At 39.7% G+C, this 14136-nt stretch overlaps 2 protein-coding genes across 3 annotated transcripts; both read right to left on the bottom strand.

Moving 5' to 3' along the window:
- Positions 1-477: 477 nt before the first annotated feature.
- kiaa2013 (KIAA2013 ortholog) lies at positions 478-8314 on the bottom strand. 2 transcript variants are annotated; one of them, XM_010875551.5, is made up of 3 exons: positions 6678-8314; positions 5517-6379; positions 478-2376 (listed from the first exon to the last, which is right to left on the bottom strand). In XM_010875551.5, the coding sequence occupies exons 1-3, from the start codon at positions 7645-7647 to the stop codon at positions 2344-2346; spliced, it is 1866 nt and encodes a 621-aa protein (XP_010873853.1). In that variant the 5' UTR covers positions 7648-8314; the 3' UTR covers positions 478-2343. The 2 variants fall into 2 exon arrangements, with proteins under 2 accessions (XP_010873853.1, XP_010873854.1); XM_010875552.5 differs by having other exon boundaries at positions 478-2093.
- Positions 8315-11412: 3098 nt separating this feature from the next.
- Positions 11413-13071, bottom strand: foxl2l (forkhead box L2-like). The gene has a single exon (XM_010875553.4). It carries the CDS (start codon positions 12912-12914, stop codon positions 12030-12032), a length of 885 nt encoding a protein of 294 aa, XP_010873855.1. The 5' UTR covers positions 12915-13071; the 3' UTR covers positions 11413-12029.
- Positions 13072-14136: the final 1065 nt, after the last annotated feature.

Below are 14136 nucleotides of genomic sequence, written 5' to 3'. Positions count from 1 at the left end.
TGAACTATCAAATTGCTTGACTATCTGGGTTTGAAGAATATTTGACAAACCTGTGAAATAATCAAGTGTGTAATCTATTTTGCTTTAGGTGTCTCTTTTCCTGCACACCCATTACCAGAGTAAAGGATTATATATTCTGGTATGAGCCAAAATAATGAAACATTGAAAATTATAGTACACAGAATTGGAATAAGGGAAATTATTGTTAGGATGCTATTTATTTGCCTAATTCAATGTGTATGCTTCGTTTTGAATGACTTTGTAGGTCTTTTATGTTTTGACCAATTGAAATTCCTTTTGGCTTGGTAAGTGAGAAAACAAGCATTCTGTGGAAACCACCATGTTGATTAAATGCTATCTGCCATTAGTTTTTAAACCCACAGAAACAATAACAATCTTAAACAGCTTCACACATATAGAACTGATTACAAATATTCAAATTACTCTTTAACCGCCATTCACAAACAAGTAGAACAATTCCTCAACGCATTACTTTAATGTGACATATTTACACCATAATTTAAAGTCTATACATTTTGCATTTTATTCAAATTTAAACTTATAATAACATACATTTTTATTTACCCCCAAATCACATTATCATACAATATTCAAGTACAATCCAACCAAGTTGTAGGAGTAATCAGAATAAATTACTTTAAGGCACACTCATTAGTTACAAACAAAATAACTGATCCAAAAAAGCCCTTCAAATGCAAAATGAACCAACTCAAAAACACAAGTCGAAATTTGTAAATTTAATTTGTAGGAACTCAGTAGATCTAATGGTGAAATATCTAAAACATTGTTAATGCACATACAATCCCAATCGCACAATCATGTCGGAATAGTTAGTATATATTGTATAGTGCAACCTCATTTAAATGTTGTCACCACAACAAAAGTAGCATACAGTATAAAAAGTAGAAACATACTGCAAAAATGACCAAATGGAATTTCATTGCTTTAATGTTTATCAAACTAAACAGTGTGAAGTGGTAGTCGAAACAGGAAACAAATTGGCTACAAAAATATTTCAAGGGCAATTCCACCACCTTCCAACTTTATTTTAACTTGCTCCAGCACAATATCAGTAAATATATGTGGAAAAAGGCAAATTCTAGTTTTGTAAAAACTTTTCTTTTTATTTCAAAGCTCAACCAAATGACATCAAAGTTTAAACATGAGACTTTCCGGGCAGGTTTCACAGACAAGGATTAAGCGTAGTCTAGAACAAAAAAAATCTAGTTCAGTAGAAAACTTAATTGAGCTTGTTTGTTTGTTGAATTAATGTTTTTATCTGTAGACTAGAAAATCGGTGTCTGCAAAATTGGCCCTATGAGATTTGTGGAATTGTGAGAACAACCCTGCTCAATCTTAAAACCCATTCCAGGTTTAGAAAGGTTTTACTTACTAAAAATAACAGGGGCAGGCAGAGTGGCTACTATATGGAGAATGTCAGGCAAATTGGGCTTGTCAAACTAGACTTTCTTTCCTTATGAACAAAAAAATTATTATTTGGAAAATAATGGGTGCCTTAAGGAGAAATGTGTCAGTCTGCCCAGACTTTCAATTTAACATATACACAGTTATGGTGCTGAAGATGAGGTGGAAAAATGCTGAAATTGCCCCATAAGTAGGCTATATACCAAAACAGCATGTAAACACAGCAAGCTCATATTCATCCGCTTCCAGTCCGCTTGCTGCCTGTCCTCTATTACCTTTGACATTTTCAAAAGGTGGCGAGAGAGGTTGGAGAGAATTTTGCAAATCTAACTGGAAAAAGGCCTGTCTCATGTAAATGGATCAAAAGAAGAATATCAATTTCAATCCAGAGCAATTAACCCAATAAGACTATCTATCATTAATTCAATCAAGACTTCAAAGAAAGGAAGCAAAGATAGATTTTTACATTTCCCAACAGGGCCAATGATGTGAAAGAAAATCGGACTCCTCCAGTTTGCTTTCAATCAGGCTCATACTTCAACCTTTCTGACATGAGCCTCTATTTGGAGTTTTGCCAGTGAGAACAATCAGTTGGCTTCCCTCCCCCCATAATTGATGATGGTGTTGATTCAAACCGAGGGGTCGTCCTGCCAAAACGAATGGAAGCATTGTGAAAACTTTCATTAACCTTGCCAATTACACGTTAGCATTTCTCTGATTTCTGCTCCAACATGTCAAAAATCAAATCAACAATCAATCACACAACACAAACCATTGACAAAAGAATGGCCCAATCAGATGGCATGAACTGTAACACACTTCATGGCAAAGTAATTTGTCTTATGCTGCTATCGCAGGCTGCTACTCTGCATGCACCTGTGATGTCATGGCTGCTTCCTAAGTTTCCATTTCCTCATTTGGTTTCGTCACCTGGTGAGATTCATGGGGGGGTTACAAACAGGAAGAGGAAAATGGTGAGATTAATGGGGAGGGTTAAAACAGGAAGAGGAAACTGGAAATTCACTGTGTACTAAAGCAAGCAGCTACTGAAAGAAGGCAGAATCCCAAATTTGATCTAAATTGAGTTTCTGCCCCTTGGGCAAATGTGGAGATCTGAGGGGATTGGAAAGGTATAAGAAACAAAGCAGGAATTCCAATAGGCCTAACACATAGCAATGTGAAGGTACTAAAATCAGACAAGGACCAAATAGAATTGTGATTACAAGCAGCAATAGGTCCTGTTTTGGTTATTCCTCATTGATTAGTTGGTTGAAGCAGGATTGGGCAAAAGCAGTGGTTAAACTGGGACAGTGGTATTAATTGTGTGCAGATGATAAACAACTGATAAAATATTAATTTGCTTTTTAGTAAAGAAATTACAAACTTCAACAAGATTATGTAACCAAAATTATTGAAACATTGCCAAGTCTGAATTTAAGTAATTTTATCAACAGAAAACAACACCCCAAAAAAAGGCTAACCAAAATGATTCCACATAGGAAAAGGCAGTGGTTAAAACTATTAGAAAAAAAACCACTTAGCGTAGAGTTTTCCTGGAATTACTTATTCCAGACCTTCCTTTCTTCAGACTTAAAAACAAGCTTGTGCACATGTACGGATCACATACTGCAGAAATATTTATTCTCTACCTTATGCACAGTCTCTGATGTACTTGTAGAGAACAGGCTACTCTAGAAAATGGGGCTCATTAGCTACCTAAACAATGAATCTGCAAAAGTCTGCAAAATTAGCTCACTTGACATTGTTGGTGATTTCAGAACAACAGTGCTAACTCAAGATCGACATGAATTGCCCCACTCAACTTCCCAAATCGGTTTGCCAGAGAAATATGACTTTCTTTGAAAGATATGAAGCAGAAATATGAGTGGCAGTTTTTTCTTAATGTTTAAACTAAAAATGTTGTTTGAATGATTAAAATAATATTGCACATTCAATATATGGTCCAACTGATGCTAATGCTTATGACCATTAGGATGTAATTACGTTTGTCTACAGCATTTATACTGAGACTTTGGAAATTATTCACTGTTCACTTTGTCCACATTTTGTTGTGTAGTAGACTTAGTTGTGTAAACATTTTTTTATTTTGAGTTATTAGTGCCAATTCACTTATAATTAAGTACTGAAATCATTTTTGAGGGGTCCATCTGTGGAAAAACATCTGTGCGAAGACCTCAAGACTGAATTCTACCAATACTCCCTATCCAAACTGATAGAGTTTAAGAGAATTTGGGAAAATAATTTCTAAATCGGAGTTTGGCACCACCTGTGATGGATATTCCATGAAATTTCCACAACACACCCCATAAATAAGCAATATTGAGAGCATTAATGGAACGTTCACAGTGGCAGACCAAAAGTGGACAATGAGTTGGTTTACGGTCGAGCTTATCACATTACTGATGTGATGTCTCATGTGATTAGTGCCATAGAACCTTTGAGCAAAATGCATCCTCTGTTGTCCGTACACTTCAGGCTATACCTCAGCTATTTTTAAAGCGGTCGGTTATAGATTCTCATTATTATCTTGTTTCTTGCTCTTTGGGAATTTACGGGCCGGGTATATGTAGAAGCCCTATAAATTTGATTATTATGAGAGTAGCCTAAAGGTCAAACACACTATTTGTTCATGTAATAGTTTCCTAAACAATTTTTCCTATAATAGAAATTGTTTGATGGACCACATTATGAATATGTTTGTATTATTCACTGTGTTAAGCTAGTAGACAGATAAATTGAAAAAAGTATCATTTAATTTGAAAAATAAAACACCAACATGGCCAATATTTTTCTTGCATAAGCAGTCCAAAGAATAATAAGGCCATGATTGGCCAGTCCCTCGTCCAAAGAAAGTTTGAGAAATTTCCGCTATAGTACCATTGGTAATCAAAAGATGTACATTGTATAGGAATGCTGTCTCTCTTCACTTGCATGTATCGCAACTTAATAAAGCGGGCCTATCATCAATTGACTAGGATATTCTACACACAACAACAGACCAAAGACTAAACACACTCGCTAACAGGCAAGTCAACACCAGGGAGCGTGGGGGGGGGGGGGGGCACCATGTTATGGTAATCTGGACCTCACAATGTTTTCTACCAAAACGTCTTCCTCCCATCTGCATTGATTTACATTACACAGCTTTACCTAGAACTTTATTACCTAGCGTCCAGTTAAGCTATAGTCCAGCAAATAAAGTTGAGATAATGGCAGTCTGCACTTTTATGTACATATTGTTTCTAAACATTAACAATTTCAAATCAAATGTTCACCCCCCCCCCCCCCCCATGAAGGTTAGAAGACCATAACAATGTGTTAGTGCAGAAAGTGCTCCGCAAATGCACAAAAGCCTTGGGATGGGGGCCTCATTTTAAACACATTTTAAAACTAATGTTGTAGGACAGATCAGTATTTGTACATGACCTGAATAGAAAGAATTCTCATACCAGTTTGTGCCTCTCTTTGGCTAAATGCCTGATGGGTATTTGGGCATTTTACTTCTAATTTTAAGCCTGGCCAATCAGTGCACTGGTCCCCCAGGAGAACCCAGATAGCATATTACACCATATGTATAACAGCAAGAAATGTTGCTTTAAAACTGCAACATAATCAGCACCATGGCAAAATGAGAAAATGGCATGAAAGATTTTTAAAAGGGTTAGGTTTTTAGTCATTTTTAAGTATAACATAATGAGAAGATACTTCTGGAAAGTCATGTTTAAATCCCCTGGATTAGAGAATTTTTGGTCAAATGTATTCACAAACTGTTTCCTTTAACACAAAAAATAGAAATGTTAATATAATGTATTGTCTGTATGGAGAGCAGAAAATAGGGTGACGAGTGGACTGCAATTATACCAATCCACTCCAAACATAAAAGGCCACAGACACATTGTCATATCCCTGCAGAAACAGACAGAAAAACACCCAAAGAGGAACAGAAGAGAAAGGGGATTCGCACCACCACACAAAAAGAACAAAGCGGGAAGAGAAAAATGTCGAGCTTTAGTTCATCAGTTCAATGCAGTTTGTTTGCGTTATTATACCTTGCTCCTGAACAGCGGCTTGGCACCAGGCCCGCAGTACTCGTTGTAGATGAGCTTGAAGAGGAACAGGTGGAACAGGGTGATGAGCGAAGCCACGCTGAACCAGAAGAGGAAGGGCAGGCCCGGGTACTGCTTGGCCATGTGCTCCTCGTGGGCCAGGATGGCCTTGAGGTGAAGCGTGTGCCGCAGGTCCTGCAGATGTCGCAGGTCTGTTGAGATGTACAGCAGCGGCGTGATGGGCTGTGTCACCATCACCGGGAACACGTGGCCCTTGGCCTCCACCAGTGAAGACGTCAGCTCTACTGGCTCGTTGAGGCAGCCCGCCTCGCAGGCATACAGCGCGACGGGCTTCTCCTGAGGCTTCACGGACACGTGCAGGAAGGGCTTGCCCTCGGCGTCCAGCAACACCGCCAGGTTGATCAGGTCCTGGTTGTAGTGGATGCCCCGCAGGGCGTAGCTGTTGTGCAGCACGTCCGGGTCCGCCTGAAACTGCAGGTGGTTTTCATTAAATGAGAGGCCGCCGAAACTGAGCACAACACCCTGCATGACGCCGTGGGCCCCCGCCGCCACGAGCACCTTGCAGCCCCTCTTCTGCAGGGTGAGGGTCCACAGAGTGACCAACTGCAGGACCTGGGCTACGCTGCTGACCCGCTCCGGCCACAGGTTCTCAGCGTGCATGGTGGCGTGTCCGCTGAAGCAGTGGTCGGCATAGTTGAGGCTCGACTCCAGGCGGGCGCGCTCATCGGCGCCCAGGCGGCGGTCCAGTAGAGGGGCGGGCGAGGCTGAGAGGATGTAGTAGAGCGTGGTGTTGACGGTGACACTGGACGGCGTGTGAGAGTCGGTAATCTTGCGCATCTCCACCCCTGCAGGAGACGTACACATGTTGGGAACAGAGAAGGTCTCCATAATCCTTCTTCTGAATAGGCGTGACCATAATAGGTAGCGAAGCAAAATGTTTGAAATACTGCAATGATCTATAATCGAAATGCTTAAATGAATTTATCCTTTACAAATTTGTGACACTAAAGTAAATACTACTGTGTGCATTTACTGTTTAACTGTACGGTCTACTGTGAAAACAAAAAAACTCAAAATACCACAGCTGCTGCACTACACAAAGTAAAGGCGCGGCATCTCAGCTATGACTTTGTATTCACTCACCAGAGATGAAAAGGTCCACCCAGGCCTGTTGGTGGTCTTGGACCAAATCTTCGATGTTAGCTCTGAGAAGCTCACCCAGCTCTTTCTTGGCCCCCTCTCGGAGCCTGGTGAAAGTATCTTCCTGCTTGGCAGAATCAATGGGCTCTGAAGTCCACACCACAGACACCACACTCTCTATGTATTCCGACTTGGCTGCCACCTGGATGCGACTGCCAAGCTTCTTGGTGGCCACCACCACTAGCACCATCTGATTCTTCTCTGGTAAAACCACACGGCCTGAGGACAGCACCACCTCCCTGTCTTCCACCTTTTCCACGCTTGCTGAGAACTTACTCCCGAATGACGGCAATTCAGTGGAAACCTCCAGGGTGGCGACCCTCTCCGAAGGGTTGTTGACGTGGATCCTCTGGAGGTATATGTTGGGCCGACTGCGGTGTGCAATGAACTCCTCTCGGACGGTAAGGCAGTCGCGGGCTGACCCGGAGCTGCCGGTGCCACCAGGGAGGATACAGCGGACGGACAAAACAGCACCTTTACGGAACCAGAGCATGGTGGCCTGTGCCTCAGCCCGCTTACCAGGGACATGGACGCTCACTATGGGTGAATACTCAGTCTGGTGGACAGGGGCTGAACCGGGCTGGAAGGACGACGCAACCCACAGTTTGTTGGAGTCAATGTCCACCAGGAAATGTCCATTACCTGAAATGAAAGGCGTAACCACTTTCTCCTGAGAGGTGGTGTAGATTCCTTCCCCCCGATCCACCAATGACTTCCACCTGTGGATTTCAGTCTGGAGGCATTGTCCTGAAGGCCCCCCTGATTGACCTAAGCCACTAAACAACCTCAAAGCACCATCTGAGCTAAGGTACCAATAAAAGATGAGGAAAACCAGGAATCCAATCAGCATTCGTCTTGCCCAGCTGCTCGACAACAGACCCGGTAGGCCCTTCAATCTTTGTTGTAGCCACATTTTGAATATACACTGAAGTCAATTAAACACAACTTAACTCTTAACGAGCTAGTTAGTTAGCTAGACAATAAACACAATATACGATCAGTTAGTTAATTCTCCATTCTATCTAAACAGATGCAACACTAGCATACCAGGATATGTCCTATACAGCCATTTTACAATTGTATTTGGAAGTTTTGTATTTGCTCACAACAAGCTAACTTCAGTAACAGTGTATAACCAGGTAGCTAAACTAACGTAGCTACCGTCGCTAATAAAGTTAAACTGTTAAAATTAACCACTAGTTAGCTATGTTGTTATCCGACAGGAACATACATTACATTTCAATTAAAATGTATTAAAATTGCTTGCGGTCAAATCTAGACAGTTATCAAGCTAAATAACAAGCTTACCAAGAGTGCTAACCCGTTAGCTGTAATAATGCTGCTAGTACTACTAGCTATGGCGGTTGCAAACTAGCATTACGCTGTGAATTACGCGACACTTTGCTTGTGTTTTTCACATCGTGACTATACGTCCATTGAGCGCAGTTGTTGCTCATTAGTTGCTTGCGTCTATAAGTTGTGAGATTGCATTCCTTGTTGAGGTGGATTACCTTGTTTAAGAACTCAACAATATAGAATATCGTTCACAACAACAGCGTCTAGTGAGATCAACGTTAAAAAAAAAACTTCCGGGTCACAACAATTTGGAATATTTCAAAATAAACGTTGCCAACATATTGGTACAAATGTAATAGACTGAATTGGTAAATTGCATGAGAAAATATACCTCTGTAATGTGAATCACTGAAGATGGGATACACAGAATGTTACAAAATGTATTGGCTAATGCAATGTGTGTTGCTGTTAGACAGTACTATACAGCCACACTAGGGCTCTGATTAGAAGTTGGGAATGTAAACAATCTAAAAAAATTTTTTATTGATTATATAAATTATTCATTGAATATATGATAAAATGGCTTGCCATAGGGGGAGCCGTTTTATCAGTATTTGGATCCTTTTTCCTTGGTTTTTCAATGCACACAAATGTGTAACCATTTGACGTTTACCATGGTGGAAAATGAAAAGGTAAGCCCGTAAATTATATCCTTTAAGAGGTAGAAGAAACCCAATGCAGCAGTGGTTCTGGAAAAGGCAGGGGTCTGTGCATGGTGTCTAAATAAGTAACTTAGGGGATAATCTAATTGCATCCCTCCTGTGCTCTCCTCTCTTTCTCAAAACATATTGATTGAGAAATCCAGAGGTACCTACCCTCTAACATTTATTTCCTGGCCGAGTTTGCTTCCCATGCTTCTTTTTCTACTATTATTTGCTAATTACCTTATTTTCTAACTTCCTAATCTAGTTCCCTTGATTTACTTGCCTTATTTTCTTTTCTAGTTTTCCAGCTTGAAGTTTCAGTGAAAGGCCATGCTACAACTGGATATCAGAGGGAAGAGGAAGAACGACAGTGTACATTATATAACTCTGAGTGCAAATACCCAGACCTTGGTCACAAAGGCGGGTACTGTGGCTCCAGGCCATCAGCTGTGTGAGGATGCCTCGGGTAGCCTCGGGTAACTTCTTTACAAACTTATGTGTCTGATAAACACGTAATAACAGATAAGTAAAATGTCAATAATGTATACATTGGAAAGGGTAGATGTGTGTTGAGCAATTTATTTTTTGTTTAACAAAATTGTTTCCCATAGTATTTTAGTCAACACGTACCTGCATTTTTGTAGCCCCTTCACTCATAACCTAGTACCAGTGCCAGCACAGTAAAATAATGAACTCAGTCCGAGTGAAAAGGCAACATTAAACTTCATCAAACATTACTGTAGTTACAGTAACTCAAGTATGAAATTGTAATCAGTTAAAAACTAAAGGTTGGAGTAAAACCCAACATGAAAGTACATTAGTTAACTTATTTAACTTAAGTACATGAGTTAATATTACATCAAAATATGCTGTCAAATTACAAGTCAAAATATGCTACATGCTGTCAAATCACGTGGCACTCTTTAAGTGGAAGTGTTACTTGCTTTTTACTACACCCCACAATTAGCTACAATGGAAATGACTGAACATGAAATACATATTACCCTATACAGCAAAAACTATGTGCTGCAGTGAATCTGTGGTAGGAAATACACTGGACTCAGCTGTGAAGAGTCCAAATATGTCAAATCATGGGGTACTGTGTGCTGCATCCAGCAACACAATATTTACCATCCCCTCTTCAGACTCCAGTACACTTTAATATACTGTACATGAGATACCTATTGCAAAAATTTTTTGAGAAAATGTGTCCATATTAATTTTATAAAATGATCAGTGTGGTACCACGCATCCACATAAATATAAATGTTTCAAATATGACCACATGGTGGCACTATATGCCCAAATAAAATATCCTCCATTCAAAGGGAATATAATTTGATTCCATCCTACTGTGATGTGTCTTCTGCCATGAGGCTTTTGTCATGGGGAGGCAATGCTGTCACACACAAACAATTTTGACACCTTTTGTAAAATATCTGTATTTAATGGTAACTTAACATTGACAGTTATAGGCCCTCCAATAGTACAATGATGAAAATAGTAGCCTTCTCATTGCAGTGCCAGGCAACTGAACATTTGGGACACATATGCAGTCTACAGAAAATGTTTGTTTATTTGATTTGATGCTATGTGAAAAGGGTTTATGTACTCACGAATGGAAAGAGCCCATACATTAAAATTTAAAGTTTGCTTTTTCACACCCCTTGGACTTAATTGAAATTATTTTATTGTGTTTTTATTCCTAGTAGATTATATAATGCAAAAGTAAAACATTAATAAAATAGCTAAAATATAATCACTGGACAAGGATTCAGCTGCTTTGTTTATCCAAGCCTAAATTGGTTCAGGAGACAAATTTGGCTTAACAACTCACATAGTAAGTTATGGACTCCCTCTAGGTGAAATATTCATATTTTAAAATGACTTCTCATTGCTTTGTTTCCCATACAACATCTGAATGGTTCCTCAGTCAAGTATTAAATGCTAAGCAGAGATTGAACTAAACGGGTAACAATAACAAATCAGACATTTAGTATCTCTTTAAGGATGGTCAAATTAATAGCTATGTTGTGTGTGTTATATTAAACCACAGACACATCAAAGATACAGTCATCCTTCTGAACTGAGCTCAGACACTAGGAGAGGAATTTACCTGTAAGCAGGACAATAACCACAAACATAAGGCCAAATTTGCAATGAAGGTTCTTATAGAGAATACAGTGAAGGTTTTTGAGTGCCCAAGTAACAGTTTTGGCTTAAATCTGTTTGTAATGGAAACATGTATTTCACATTCCAGGTGTGCATTGTATTTAGAGACTTACCCAAGACAGAGTTGTAATTACTGGGATTTCTAACATGTACATGGAGTGTACATGGAGTAAATACTTAATCAATAAATCTAATCTGTGTATTAGTGTTATATATTTAATTGTTATAAACTTGTAATTTTCAATTCGCCATGATGAAATATTTTGTGGTGAATGTTAAATCACAATTAATCTTATTCGTAACGCAACAAAAATAATCCATAGGGGATGAATACTTATTAACTGAATGTAGCAAATGAAATCCTTTGTGTCTTCTTCTCTTTTTCCTTTAAAAAACTTCTCGCAATCATCAAATGGCCATTTCTGGACATAATGATTATGTTTGTGCAACCAAACATAGATGAGACGATTGATGTCCAAAATAAAGGAGACAATATTGATGCAAAATCTATGCAAAAATAACATTTATTGAAATAAAAACATTCAGTGAACTCAGATGCTTTAAAGATTTTTTTGTAGGATTACCTTCCAACTTAAAACGTACTTGATTTAAAAAATATATGAAATAAATAACATTAACAATAAGCCTATAGACGTTGTTTACCTGTAATAACGCGTGATCGGATCTATTTCTTAACAGTTTTGTGGGGTGGGAAATACTAAAGCCAGGCCCTACGTATTCCGCTCTGACCTGCAGAAAACCTTGAATGTCCAATGTTGCAACACTAATAGTCACTATAACTGCATGTATATCCGAATACCTTTTTACATAAACATATTAACACAACTAGCGGATTGCAGTAATTCGATCCAACTGATTAAACTCTGGAGAAAATCTCGGTATTGAATACATAAACATATTTTTAAAAACTAAACGGGTTGCAATACTTCGGTACAAATGTGATTAAACACTGGAGTAATACTCCGTATTAAAATCCTATCACATAACAAAACAACGAGCTGTCTAGATTTGCACAACTATTACTTTTTTTAACAAATGACAACCGAAATAGTAAAAAAACATCCATTCAAACATTTTCAAACCTTGGCCCAACATCTCCAGCCTACTCAAATGGGTGCAGAAGTGACATTTCTGGTTGTCTAGCATAGGAAAACTGGGGGTAGCTCGTAGAAGTCGAGCTACCGCTGGGGCTCAAACTAGGCTGGCTCATCCCACCGTAAGGGTATCCATTGTGTGGCACCATGACGGACGCGTGTCGGTGGTAAGCACTGTAGGTGGCGTGAAACTGATGGTTGTGGTAGTATGTGACCGGGGAGCTGGTGTATCCATTTGGAGACAGAGGGCATGCGTGTCCGTTGATGGATTGCGGCTGTGGGTAACTGTATGAGGTGGCTTGAGGTGATTTTGGCTGGGAGAGGGTCCAGGGGTTATTGACAAACGGCGTTTGTACGTAGACAGGTTTCTGCTGCAGGTATAAGGGCTCCGGATAGTCAATGCAGGTGTTCCCGGGAATGTAAGGAACGGTAGCAGGTCTGTACGGTCTCCTCACCCTTCTCCGACGTCTGTAGTTCCCTTTTTCAAACATGTCCTCAAATGTAGGATCCAAAGTCCAGAAATTCCCTTTCCTGTCACCTCCACCTTCCCTGGGCACTTTCACAAAGCACTCGTTGAGACTGAGGTTATGCCGAATACTGTTCTGCCACCCCTTCTTGTTTTTCTCGTAGTAGGGGAACGTGGAGATGATGAACTGATAAATTCCGCTTAGGGTCAATCTCTTCTCTCGGCTATCCTTAATGGCCATGGCAATGAGAGCAACGTAAGAGTATGGGGGCTTCTCTAACTGACCCACTCTCGTCGCGTCAGTGTCATCCTCAGCGTTCGCGTCGCTGTGTGAAATGTCTGCGTAGCCTTTAGACATGGTCGAGGACGAGTCCCTAGTTAGATCCACAATGTCCAGTTTCTCTTCGCGAAAGTCCTGTTTGTCCATTGTCTCATCGAATCAAAAATATTGCGCAGTTCAGGAGCTACCTGGCCAGACCTCTCAGTGAAAAGTTTTTGACAATAATGTTTGCAGGTGAGACACTCATTCATGCCGTTTTAAAACCCTCCCACAGGTGATGTCTGCACAGGCTGACATGCTTTCATTTTGCCGCGTTTCCCACACTGTTGCTGGGTTCTTTAGGTCAACAGGTGTTTGTTTAGGTTCAAATGGAGAGGGCAGACATGTTGTTGATAAACCTATCCATTTATAATAATATGAAATCTTTTGAAACGCCTATGACGTGTCAATGTATGTTTCTACACAGTCGAGTGATCTGAATTTTCTTAAAATAACACCTACACATAGGTTACTTTCTTGTCCCAATATAGAGACAAGCTGAGTTACAACATGTCTGCCCTACTTGATCAACAGCATTTCCAAAGGTTGTGACACTGAAAATGTAAAGAAAGAGAGAATGCAATGATGGGCAAATTATTTAAACCCTATATTCACTAGAAAATGGTACTAAGACAACATATCACATTTTCAAACTGAGAAATGTTATAGTTTCTTGGAAAATAAATGCACACATTGAATTTGATGCCAGCAACAAGTTTAAAAAAAGGTACCAAAAGACTGTAAACATTGTGTAACACTAAACCTGGTGGAATATCACACAACTAATTAGGTAAATTGGCAACAGGTCAGTAACATTATTGGGTATTAAAAGATAATTCCAGAGAGGTTGGGCCTGTCAGAAGTGAGGATGGGGAGGATTGAAATTTGAAAGATTGCACACCCCAAAAGTACCACAATTCAAGAATAACATATCACAATGTAAAATTGCTAAGAATTTGGGTACACAATATCATTAAAAGATTAATAGAATCTGGAGTAATCTCTGTACGCAAGACACAGGGGCAAAAACCAGTTGGATGGCCATGATCATCGGGCCCTCAGGCAGCACTGCATTAAAAACAGACACAATTGTGTAGTGGACATCACTGCATGAACTCAGGAACACTTCCAAAAACCATTGTCTGTGAACACAGTACGTCACAGCATCCACAAATGCAAGTTAAAACTCTACATGCAAAGAAGAAACCATATATAAACAACATCCAGAAACACCAGCGACTTCTCTGGGCCCAAGCTAATTTGAGATGGACTCAGGCAAAGTGGAAAACTGTCCTGTGGTCTGATGAATCAAAACTTGAGATTATTTTCT

This window comes from Esox lucius, chromosome 12 (assembly GCF_011004845.1).
Source record: "Esox lucius isolate fEsoLuc1 chromosome 12, fEsoLuc1.pri, whole genome shotgun sequence".
NCBI classification, from domain to species: domain Eukaryota; kingdom Metazoa; phylum Chordata; class Actinopteri; order Esociformes; family Esocidae; genus Esox; species Esox lucius.
This window is presented reverse-complemented; position numbering and strand designations above follow the sequence as displayed.